This window comes from Ailuropoda melanoleuca, chromosome 12, assembly GCF_002007445.2.
Source record: "Ailuropoda melanoleuca isolate Jingjing chromosome 12, ASM200744v2, whole genome shotgun sequence".
Taxonomy (NCBI): Eukaryota; Metazoa; Chordata; class Mammalia; order Carnivora; family Ursidae; genus Ailuropoda; species Ailuropoda melanoleuca.
The window spans coordinates 32,201,326-32,214,335 of record NC_048229.1 but is presented as its reverse complement, the minus strand read 5'-3'; the positions used below and the strand labels follow the sequence as shown (position 1 = coordinate 32,214,335).

Genomic DNA, 13,010 nt, shown 5'->3' with positions numbered 1-13,010 from the left:
GTAAAATGTGTTTATAGTCCCAAATTTGGAAAATACAGAACAAGTTGAGAAAATGTGAACCCTGCTCCCTAGTAATGACTGTCACGTTCCTTTCAGTATTCTTTCTATTCACCTACATGTGTGATAAAATTGGGGTTTTAATGAACATACATTAACACACATGAGACATGTAACGATCTACTATATATGACGTGTACATGTACTGTCTTTTACTTTCTTCACTCAACATACTTTCCATAAGCATAGGAGTGGATAGTCTACTTCAGAGAGTGTGATTTTAAGAGGCTATGTTGGTTCTCTTTTCGCCTTGCCTCAGTCAGTTGAACCAGGCTCCTTTCGCGTTGATGGTTTTACACTTGCCCACTGTTCCGAGTGGCCAGCACAGCCCTACAGCTTGATGGCTGTCAGACTGTGTGGGAGAATTCATCTTTTATAGTGACTGTTGGGCTTTTCGGCAAATGAAAAGCAGGTTGGATCCTATCAGCTTACAGATACTTATTAACATTCTCTTTTATGCAGTGCTGTGTCTTTCACTGTGGTCCCTGCCTCAGAAAGCCGATACCCATCTGGGGAGAGGTGTAAGAGGGCTTGTTATTAGTCTTAACCAGACTATCAGATTGAAATCCTTAAGGCTCAGAATTGCCAGGAAAGGAAATGGACAGTGGAGGGAAGTAAGTCAGGGATTGTACCCGGAGGGATCCATGAGCTGAGGGCAGGGAGAAAGGGGAGGGCTGAGCGAGGTGTGAAAGTTACCTGTTTGAGTGTGTTCATTCTGGTGCTTGCGGCTAGCTGGCAGATATTGCTGGGGCTTTATCTGAAGACCCTTCATTTTCTGTGGATGCTGTTAAGCTTATTTTTCTTGTTGTAAATCTAGTGTCAATGAGGTGGGTAAGACGGGTACCAAGATTTGCATTTGTTGTACTATAGATTAGGTGACGTAGGTTTGGTTTTTTTTTAAAAGTAATCTCTACACCCCACATGGGGCTTAGACTCATGACACCTAGGTCAAGACCGCATGCTTCACCAACTTAGCCAGGCACCCAGACAATAATAGACTTTAGGTAGTTTGAAGCAGAAAAATGGGACATGGGGGCACCTGGGTGGCTTAGTCGTTAAGCGTCTGCCTTCGGCTAAGGGCATGATCCCAGGGTCCTGGGATCGAGCCCTGCATTGGGCTCCCTGCTCTGCTGCAAGCCTGCTTCTTCCTCTCCCACTCCCCCTGCTTGTGTTTCCTCTCTCAAAAAAAAAAAAAAAAAAAAGAAAAAGAGAAAAAAAGGGAACATTAACTGGAGGCAGGCTGCAGTAGCAGAAGCAGCATGAATAACTACTGTGAAGTGAGAAGGGTAAAGACGAGGCCAGCTGGGGAGACTTGGAGACAGTAGGAATTCAGCTTTTCTCTGAAGAGCCCTTTCGGCCATTAATATGTCTCTTTCTAACTTCCAGATTCTCAATTCTCAGGAGAAAGAATCTGGTTGGTGTGTCTAGGCCATGTGCTCAGCTCTGGCTCTGTCACCTGTGGCTGGAGGGCTGGTACATATTTCAGACAAGGTTACTGGGGTCCTTCTCCCTAATATCAGAAAACTTCCCTAAAAGTTGTCTGCCACAGACAGGCTTAAGAGAGGAAAATTCCTTTGAGTTCACAAGTTACTGGCAAAATTTGAGTAGTTCTGCCCTTAGACTTAGGGAGGAAAGAGGGCCTCTATCGTTGGTCCTAGTGCTCTACAAGGTCCCACTCTGGTCTCCTTCCAGCCATTCCCCTAGTAGAGTGAGGATTCCATGGGATTAAGGAGATATGTCCACCTGGACCCCCCACTCCAAGTTCTGGACCACATTGTGGATACTTGGGACCCCTGAAATCTCCTGCCCAGACAACCCCAGGCTTACTTCCCAGACTTTTGTGGGCTTCTTCCCTGATCTGCCTCCGGAGTGCAAACCTTGCAACAATGGCCACATGCCTAGGCCTGAAGAGTCGTTGTTTTAGTGGGGAAGGATGGCCTGGGTGGCCACACTCACATGCAAAGCCTCTTGCACTGTGAGACAGAGCCAGAGGCAGGAAGAGAGAGGGGGAAAGAGGACCACCTTTCCCAGTGCACCTCATTCTGGCACAGAACTCCCAAGGAGTGTGAGAATTCCAGATTTGAACCCAGTCTTCCTAGTAGTAATGAAGAAAGTATATTTGTTAAGGCAAGAGAATATATAATACACTTTATTTTTTAATAGCCTGTTCATATGATTTATACCTAAATATGTGGAAGTGACATATGGGTTTCCATTTGGACTTAGCCAGGCCCTGAAAGTTTAGAGGTAGGCCTGAGTGGGACTGAGACTCTGAAACACAACTTTTTTTCCTCATTGTCCTAGCGTCATGACCTAACAAATCAGTGGATTCTTAGCCAGGCAGACTACGGAAATTCTGAATTCAAATCTTGGCAGTTTATGAAACCTCATGAGAGTTTGTTTTTGTCTTTGTGATGGCATTCCCAGACCATACTGCTGATGGCTTGATCTGTGTGTAAGACTTCTTAAGAAGGCTCTGGAAGTCTGCATCAAACAATAAATGTCACTCAGCTGGCTATTTGACTGGACTTCTGAAGTCAGAAAGGCTCATTGACCAGAAGGTTTGAGGGCAGTACAAACATTTTGTATACCAACTTTTACAGTGGATTTAAACCCCAGAGGAGTGATTATGGGGAAGTAGACCCGTATGACTGTTTCATCTTTGCTGGTTATTTGAGCTTTCATCTGTCAATTCCATTTTGGTCCTTAGCAAACAGTGTCAACTGCTTGGGAGCTGATAGATCTTGGTTCACTTAGCACCCTAAATTATACTGTTGTCTCTTCTTTTTTAAATAATCTGGAGCATGTGTTGGGGGAGTGGAGTGGGTGTGTGGTGTGTATATGGAGTGAGAGAAGAAAGGAGAAAAAGAGACCCATACCTTGGGAAGTTTGAAATTATTTATACATACTCGCATACCATCTTTTTTTTTTTTTTTTTGTAATAAAGATTTTATTTACTTTGAGAGAGAGGCACAGAGAGCAGGAGCATGAGTGGGGGGAGGAGCAGAGGGAGAGGAAGAAGCAGACTCCCCACTGAGCAGGGAACCCTACATGGGGATCAGTCCTGGGACTCAAGGATCATGACCCAAGCTGAAGGCAGACACTTAACTTACTGGGCCACCCAGATGCCCCCAACTTTTTTTTTTTGTAAGTTTTTATTTATTTATTAGAGTGCGAGAGCATGTGCGCCCAAGTGGGGGAAGGGGCAGAGGGAGAGAGAGAATCCCAAGCAGACTCCCCGCTGAGCAGGGAGCCTGACATGGGGCTTTACCCCAGGACTCTGGGATCATCATGACTTGAGCTGAAGGCAGGCGCTTAACCGACTGAGCCACCCAGGCGTCCCCACACATAACCATCTTAAACTTTGTAAAAATAGCTAGTACTGAGAACCATTTTTTTTCCTGAACCATTTGAGAATAAGGTGTCCAAATGATGCTCCATCTATCACTCCCAAATATTTCAGTCTGTATTTTCTCAAACGAGGCATTTTCTGTAATCACAAACTGAACTTCAAAATCAAAATTCAGATGGATAGATACATCACTACCATCTAATCCTCAGACCCTATTCAGATTTTATCAGTTGTTCCAATCATGTCCTTAATGACAGAAGGATTCAGTTCAGGATCATGCATGCATCTAGATTTTCATGATGTTTTTGACGATTACAAACTAGTTATTTTGTAAATTGTTCCTTAGTCTGGGTTTGTCTGATGTTCCCTCATGATTAGATTCCAGCTTCACACCTTTGGCAAAAATATCACACCGGGGGCGCTCCTCATCCTGTCCTGTGGTCTGGTGCTGTTTTCCATATGCTACTTTACTGGCAATGTTAATTTTGATTGTTTGAGTAGAATTATGTCTGCCAGATTTCTCCTTTGAAAATAATTCCTTTTTTCCCCCTGTAATTCCCCTCCAATAATTTTTGGAGAGGTATTTTGAAAATATGTAAATACCTCATTATTCATGAAACTGTATCAACTAGTTGGTTTTAGATCTATGACTGAAGGATTCTAGTTAAAGTGTTATAATCTGTTACTATTTATTTTTTTCTGCAAAGTGTTCCAGTTTGACCAGTGGGAGCTCCTTCATGTTGGCTCCTGTTTCCTCTTGACACGTCCCCACCATTCTTTGCACACTTCCTTGTTTCAGGCACAGTAAGGTGCATACTCTCCCTGCCCTAGCTTTGAGATCAGCCATTTCTCCAGAGACAAGTGTTTCTCTCAGTGGGGGTTAGAAACCAAGATCTGGGGGTTAGGTGTGCTCACTGCTCCCAGGGCATCATTGTTTTGATGCTTTGTCCGTGGATGTAGCTCTTCTGTATTTGTATGCACATACACACATGCTTGCATCTGCATTTACTTCCTTGTCTGTCTGTATATACTGAAAATGAGTTCACACTAATAACTCACCACAGGCTTTATTCTAGTTTTTTTCCCCTTTCCACAATTCTAATTCTCTTTTCTGACTGTGAGAAACCTAGGTTCTCTGTATATTCACTTGTTGCAGAAGTCCTTGGTTGGAGTCAGTCTCCTGGTGCCTCCCCCCACCATGCCACCCTTCTTACCTGGCTCTGCTCTATCCCCTGCAGCAGGCCACCCAGCCCCTCCACACACACTCTTCCCTGCCCTTCCTCAGTCCCAGTAGATGGCTTCTGGACTGGACGATTCAGGAAAGGAAAAGGAAAATCACTTTCTTACTCATATTTAATTGTTTATATCTTAAAATATAGATATGTGATGGCATTTTGCAAGATAATTTCATTGAGCTTTAATAGGTTACGGCCATGCTTCCTGCTGCTATAGGCCTTTGCAAATGCCATCTCCAGCCCCACAGCCTGGAGCTTTTGTTCAATAACCCTTGTTTATGTTTCTTGCTATTATTTATTGCTGGTGTTATCCTCAAACCATTCGTCTAATGAGACATGTTTAATTTTTTTTTGGCTGTGACAAAGAATGTTTTATTGAATATATTCAGACACACAGTCTTGCTCACTCATGTAAGAATTTCTGCGTTGTGAACACAGCCAGGGTTAAAGCCAGAGTGGAACTGGGTCTTTAGCTTTGCTATGACTCCTTCCAGTGCAGGGAGTACTTGTCACTCATCGCTGTGCCCCCAACGCCCAAAGGAGCACACACTAAGTGCTCAATAAACATGTGTTGGATTTGGGTGGTCCTTGGCTCCTTTTAATGAACAGTAAACCTTAAGAAATGACATTTCTCCTAGATGGTGAGGAGCTACTGCCTTGCGGTCGAAAGCCATCATTTTTCTCCCTAAGCAGTTTTGCCTTTTTCTCAACAGAAGGTGGTCTTTTGCTCTGTTAAGGAAGCGCTGGAAGTGGACTGGAGCAGTGATAAAGCGAAGGCAGCTCTGAAGCGCACAACTTCGGATTACTTCCTCCTTCAAGGTGAGGCCTCAGAGCCCAGCTTCCCAGTGAGCGCTTTGATTTCTGCAGCTGTGGCTGCAGGGTCCAAGGGTTTCTTGATGTTTGCCCCTAGTCGAGTTCCTCATGAGCTGGTTCTCAGTGGCCACTCGAGAACATCCAGACGGATGGCGATGCGGCCCCTCGATGAGTTCTGGATAACACTCACCCATTCTCGGGGAGACTGAGGTAGAGATGTCGCTTTTATTTGTCAAATTTGCAAAGCACTTTTGGTTGCATTTGAATAGTCTTCAGCCTTGCCTTCTTCAGGGCTGGGTCTGTGCAGACTCCAGGAACAGCCCCTGCCCCAAGTCAGGTCAGGTGGTGGCTGTGCGTGATGGCTCCCCATGATTCCTCCCTCCCCAGGCACTACGTATATTGTTTCAGAGGGAAATATGTAAAACTATGGAAAACTTCCTTAATAAACTGAAAATCAGATGAGGCTAATTAGCTAGAAATGAAGCTTTCCTCCTAATAATTAGTGGTGTTAGCCAAGTTGGGGTTGGGAAGAGTTGGGAGAATCTAGTTTAGAGCACTTAATATCCATTTGTATGGAAATCATCCAGTGTGGGGAGGTGGGGAAGTCATCCAGTGGGTTAGGTAGGAATGAGTCTTAGGCACGTGAGTCCGCTAGGACTCAGAAAATAGCTCTTTCTCTGGGCGGGGACAGGGTGGTAAGGCAGTGCCGTCTCTAGTCCAGCCTGAGCACGGGGCCTGGGCCAGTGGGAGAAGCTAATCACTCAGTGCCTGGCACATCGAGAGCCCTCCGTAAACAGTAGCCATTAATCTGCGAAAGGCTTGGAGGGTATAACCTGAGTGGTTCTTATTGCTGCTTATACAAGGAGTCAGCTGGTATTCAAGTTTACCAAAATCTGGTGATTCTCAACTGAGGGCACTTTTGCTTGCCAGGGGCATTAGCAGTGTTCAGGCTGGGGGCAGGTAGGGTGGTGAGAGGTCAGGCATGTTGCTAAATATCCATGGCACAGGACAGCCCCTCGTGACAAAGAGTTATCTGGCCCAAAATGTCAGTGTCAGTAGTGCCAAGGGCAAGACATCTGATCTAACCCTTTCCAGTTTCTAGAGTATTTTCTCCTCCCAGCTCATCAACACAGCACCCTTGTGAGGTAGACAGGCTGGGAATTCTCCCCAGTTTGGTTTCTTGAGGTGAGGAAACAGAGACCCAGAGAGGCTCAGTGTTTTACCTAAGAGAATACAGACTGGCCATGACAAAGGAGGTAGGGCCCTGAACCACTCAGGTCTTTGAAGCCTAATGCCGTGTGAGACCCCCGGAGACACAGCCTAGCTCCATCCAACATCCTAAGGTGTTGGCTTATTGGAATCCTCACTATACTCCTGTGGAGTAGCTGCTGTTCCCCCATTTATCGGTGTTTTAAAAGACAGAGACTGGGGCGCCTGGGTGGCTCCGTTGGTTGAGTGTCTGCCTTTGGCTCAGGTCATGATCTCCGGGTCCTGGGACGGAGCCCTGCATCAGCTCTCGGCTCAGTGGGGAGTCTGCTTCTCCCTCTGCCTTCCGCTTCCCCTGCTTGTGCTCTCTCTCTGTCAAATAAGTAAATAAAATCTTTACTTAAAAAAAAAAAAAAAGACTAAGACTCAGGCCTGCAGCCGTCCCTGCCCTCAGGAGTCCATCACTGAGGTGGGAGGCAACAGTGTGAGGGAAAGTGTATATTAAATCCAGGTGCTGCCGGCCAGCACCGTCCGAAGTTACAAGGGCCTGGGGAAGTAGGTCCCGAGGAAGAAGCAGTAGCCTGATTACTGTGACCCACATGGCAGGCAGTGATGCATGGTTGTTCAGAACAGGAGGTTTGGAATCAAAACAGATCTGCTTTTTCAGTCCTGGTTCTGTCTTTTTTTTTTTTAAAGATTTTATTTATTTATTCGACAGAGATAGAGACAGCCAGGCGAGAGAGGGAACACAAGCAGGGGGAGTGGGAGAGGAAGAAGCAGGCTCACAGCGGAGGAGCCTGATGTGGGTCGGTCCCATAACGCCGGGATCACGCCCTGAGCCGAAGGCAGACGCTTAACCGCTGTGCCACCCAGGCGCCCCGGTTCTGTCATTTTTTTAGGTGGGTGATGTTGAGCCACAGAGTTAAATTCCATGAGGCGCACTCGAATTCCCCTCTGACCTTGAGGGTGTTAATAGCACTTGCCTCTAGGAGATTTTTGTAAGGCTTGGATGGTATACATACAAAAGACTCAGCACAGAGCAAGGAAGTCCTAGAGACCTGTGTTATCTGTGAAGTTGTGGGGTTTTGTTTTGTTTTTGGGTTTTTGTTTTTTGACATGAGTACTTTGCAGCTATATAGAAATTTTGGTATTAACTCAATTTCCCTTAATTCCATACTTGAGTAGGTATTATCATGGCAGCAATCCTACTAGATTTTAATTTTCTGCCTGTGACACTTTGTTGGATAACACATCCCATATGTTTATTTTTCTCTCTTCTAAATGGTACTCATTACCTTTTCCGTTTCAGTTTCAGGGCTTCGGATTTGGTGATCAAAATGATGTTCATTAGTTAATGGTCATAGAAATTTTTTTATTATAGTAAGAAACACAGGGGCACCTGGGTGGCTCAGTCAGTTAATCTTCCACCTTCGGCTCACGTCATGGTCCCAGGGTTCTGCGATCGAGCCCCACGGGCTCCTTGCTCAGCAGGGAGTCTGCCTCTTCCTTTCCTTTTGCCTGCTGCTCCCCCTGCTTGTGCACACTCTCTCTCTCTGTCAAATAAATAAATTCTTGGAAAAAAGAAAAAAACACATACCATAAATTTACTATCTTAACCATTTTTACATGTACAGTCTGTAACGGTCATAGAATTATAAAAGGAGGCAGGCCTACATATCGTCTAGGCCAGGAATGGCAGGAATGGGCTTTCTACTCCTCCCTCCACCCCCCTCACGTGTGGCATTCGTGATTGAAGGACCCTCATCACCGGCCGGCAAGTCTAGATCATCAGGCCACTTTCCCTAAGCCTCAGAACCCGTCTAGTGGCACAGGAGGGGAAGTGACTCACCATCATCATAGAACGAATTAGTGGTAGTCTAGGTCTCAAGTCTTCTGACTCTTCCAGGGGCTAGTTCTTTAACACCACACCCAGTGCTTTCCCTGGCTGTTTTTGGATATCCATCACAGCCTTTTCCTGAGCTGCTTTCTCTACAGCAGGTGACAGGTTCTAACCTTTCTTGCGTGGTGTCATATACACATTCCTAGTGATTTTTTTGTTCATTTGGTCCCTCTGAGCTCTGCTCTATCTTTCCAGAAGGGCGACAACTGGAACTACAGGGAGTCCTCCATATGCAATGAGCATGAGGGCCTGGTTTGGCTTCTGGGAGCTTCTCTACGAATGCATACTTAATTAACACCCTCGGCTGTCTGCTGGACTAAAGTTCTGGAAGTAGAGGGAATGGCTGTTGTGATCTCTTTCCCTGGTTACACCGTAGCTTAGAACCCTCTGCTGTAGGTATGAAGCTGATCCTCTGTGGGTGTATCATCTTAATCTTATATCCAGAGAAATACTCCTTTCCATTTTCTGCTTAGCCATTCATGGAGCTGTGGGATTCTCCTGTAATTTAACCTCATTGGATTTATGCAGCAGGGCATAGCAGCTTCCACATGGGAAGTTGTCTTCTGCTAAATACACTTGCTGCTAACTGTCTTTGTGACCTTAGGCAAATAACTTGCTTTTCTAGGATTTTCTTTTCCTCGATTATAGAACGGTAAGACTAATTTAGCCAGCCTGTCTTGAAACTCTTTTCTGAGTCTAAATCAGTGAATCTAATAGAATATCCTTCTTGTGGCTTGTATTTCTCTACTTTTATATTTGTATCCTTTTTTTAAAAAAAGATTCTATTTTTTTATTTGAGAGAGAGAGCAAGCGCACAAGTAAGGGGAGTGGCACAGGGAGAGGGAGAAGCAAACTACCCGCTAAGCAGGGAGCCCGATGTGGGCCTCGATCCCATGACCCTGGGATCGCGACCCGAGCCGAAGGCAGACACTTAATCGACTGAGCCACCCAGGCGCCCCTCTACTTTTATACTTATAATTAAGAACTTTATTGACTTAAGACTTAACACCAGAAAATTTAGTTATTTTAAATGTATTTCTTAAAAAAAAAATTCTAGAAATTATTTTTTTGTTTTGGGGGTGGTTGTTTTGTGATTTTTAAAAAAGTAAAAGTACAGTCCAGAAAGAGACTGAGCAGTCTTGTATCCTGGAAAAAGCATAGGCTTTGGAGACTGACAGAGCTGAACTCAGATCACAGCTTCCCCCTTAGCAGCAGCAGTCCTAACCTTTGATGCATGAGCTTTAATTCAGATCCAGGTTCTTAACGTGGGGCTGAGGGGGCTAGGGGCTAACACTGTCTTCCCTCAGCTCTTTTTTTTTTTTTTTTTTAATTTTATTTATTTATTTGACAGAGATAGAGATAGCCAGCGAGAGAGGGAACACAAGCAGAAGGAGTGGGAGAGGAAGAAGCAGGCTCATAGCAGAAGAGCCTGATGTGGGGCTCGATCCCGCAACGCCGGGATCACGCCCTGAGCCGAAGGCAGACGCTTAACCGCTGTGCCACCCAGGCGCCCCTTCCCTCAGCTCTAAGAGTGGTACTAAGATGGTGAATGTGAAAAATGAGTGCCGGGGGCACAGCTTCTAGATTATTTAATATTTTCTTTTGACTCTCTTCAGAACATACTCCAATCACATAGGAGGAAGAGGGTTGGTTTGTTTTTTAAGTCAACGTTTGCACACCTGAAATTGATATAATTCTAAAATGGCCTTTTATTATTATAAAATCAAAATATTACTCAGAACGATTTCTCAACATTTCTCAACATTTGCTGCAACATGGACGGCACTGGAGGAGATAATGCTAAGTGAAATAAGTCAAGCAGAGAAAGAACAATTATCATATGATTTCTCTCATCTATGGAACATAAGAACTAGGATGATCGGTAGGGGAAGAAAGGGATAAAGAAAGGGGGGGTAATCAGAAGGGGGAATGAAGCATGAGAGACTATGGACTCTGAGAAACAAACTGAGGGCTACAGAGGGGAGGGGGGTGGGAGAATGTGATAGGCTGGTGATGGGTAATAAGGAGGGCACGTATTGCATGGTGCACTGGGTTATACGCAACTAATGAATCATCGAACTTTACATCAAAAACCAGGGATGTACTGTATGGTGACTAACATAATAAAACATTAAAAAAATAAAATGAAATCAAACAGTGGTAACGTCTGACTTCAGGGTGTGGGATGGCCTTGGGGAATATCCAGGTTGAGTGGTCGACTTTTCAGGCACTACTGTGGTTTTCACGTGGCGTGTAAGAAGGTTATTGTGTACTGAACACTGCTTGCTGCTTTACCTGGCACTGTGCTAAGCATCTGACATACTCTCTTATATTATCGTGACAACCTCTGAAATACAGTTGCTGTCCCATTTTCTTTCAGGAGACCAGGTTGAGCATGGCTGTGACTTGCTTGGGCATATGCTTGATTTTACAGACAGAACCAGATTCAGACCATGAGGTCTGTTTGATCCGTGGACGGTGCTCCTCACATTTGTAATATGCATTTCTAAACCAAGTGATTTTGTTAAATTTCAAGTCAGGAGCTCTGCATGATAGAGAAATAGAATCACCTCCGCAGTACAGAAAACCCAGGTTCAGATATGTGTTTGACACAAAGATTATCTGAATTCTGACCCAGATAGTCTTCTTCCTCCCCCAAGAGACACTTAGAGTTTTATTTTTATTGTAGAAGTATCACAGTAGCAATTTTCAAAGAATTCACTACGGTGTAAAATAAATTTTCTTCATTATACCCTTCCCATTTTCCGCATTTCTATTTGTAGGGAAAACTACAGTTAAGAATTCCTTGCGGGGGTGGGGGGTGAGCCTCGGTGGCTTAGCGTCTGCCTTCAGCTCAGGTCATGATCCCAGGGTCCTGGGATTGAGCCCTGCATCCGGCTCCCTGCTCAGCCCTGCATCCGGCTCCCTGCTTCTCCCTCTCCCTCTGCCTGCTGCTCCCCTTACTTGTGCTTGCTCACTTTCTTACAGATAAATAAATAAAATCTTTAAAAAAAAAAAAAAAAGAATTCCTTGCCGGGGCACCTGGCTGGCTCAGTTAAGCATCTGACTCTTCTTCTTCTTCTTCTTTTTTTTTAAGATTTATTTATTTGAGAGAGCAAGCACGTGTGCGTAAGAGTAGTGGGGAAGGGCAGAGGGAGAGGGGAGAAGCGGACTCCCCGCTAAGCAGCAAGCCCCACAAGGGGCTCGATCCCAGGACCCTGGGATCATGACCTGAGCCGAAGGCAGATGATCAGCCGACTGAGCCACCCAGGATCCTAAGCATCCAACTCTTGATTTCGGCTCAGGTCATGATCTAAAGGTCATGAGATCAAGCCCTGCGTCAGGCTCTGTGCTGAGTGTAGAATCTGCCTGGGATTTTCTCTCTACCTCTTCACACCCTATCCTTGCTCACTCTCTCTCTCTAAATAAATCTTACAAAAAAAAAAACAGACTTTCTTGTTGGAAAATGATTAGCAGTCATAATCATGTATGTGTATATGTAAACCAAACTATTAACATGGCTTGCTTCTTTTCACTGGATGGCCTTATGTGATAGGGAAGGATCTTGGAGCATGTATAGAGTGACCTCGTCTGTCTTGTTGGCTGCATGATGTATTCCTTTCGGTGTACCATTGTTTGTGACCAGTTTCATCTTGAAAGGCATGTAAGTTGTTTTTGTTTTTTCCTGGTCCTTGGAATTTGTTCCCAATAGCCTTTCTAGGAAGGTGACTTACACATTTAATGATACCTTAGGAGTTCCTAGTAAGGACACAGTGCCTGCTTGGCTATGATGCACGCCTGAGAAGACTTCATAGGGAACCTGACTTTGTTTCACTATGGCCCAATGGAGCACATAGTAGGCGCTCCATAAGTAGTTTTTGCCTGAGTGACTGGCTTTTGCTTGTCTGGTCATTTGCTCCACTCTAGAGGGAGAGCAGCCTGCCCGCTGGTGTCCCTGCCTGTTTCTCTAGGCACCCAGCAGACTCGATTCCAGCATCGCGCTGGCCTGCCCCTCGCATGTAGGTGTTTCTTACTGCCCCATTCACAATTCAGTCTCTGGTGAAGCAGCTGCCCTGTGGTGTGTGTGTGCGTGTGTTTGCCTTGTTTGGGTGTCGAGTGTTTTTCCAGTTTACTTAATAAGATAGTGGCCAGACTGCATGCTTCCTGCTGCATTTTTCCACTATCTTGAGAGTTGGCCTCACCATCTGTGAGCAAAAGGTCTCATCTTTTTATTATTCTCCCATGGCATGTTGCAAAACATTAAGCGTGAGCTGGTTTCCTGTGGCAAAAACTTGACTTTGATTTGTTCTTTTTGAGGTTACTGTGAGTTTATCATAACAGGAGTGCTAAAAATATCAGGTCTAGTATGGAAACAGCATTCACTTACCAGCATGAACAATAACATGCAGGTTTAGCCCAGAGCAGGAAGAAATGGGCTTTATCACAA

General features: G+C 45.0%; 1 protein-coding gene across 1 annotated transcript in view; it reads left to right on the top strand.

Annotated features, from left to right (window-relative positions):
• The window catches only part of SAE1 (SUMO1 activating enzyme subunit 1), a 79,224-nt gene that overhangs the window by 29,029 nt on the left and 37,185 nt on the right, over window positions 1-13,010 (top strand). The window contains exon 6 of the mRNA XM_034638991.1: window positions 5,358-5,463. Coding sequence (XP_034494882.1) covers window positions 5,358-5,463 — 106 coding nt within the window. The remainder of the gene's footprint in view (window positions 1-5,357; window positions 5,464-13,010) is intronic.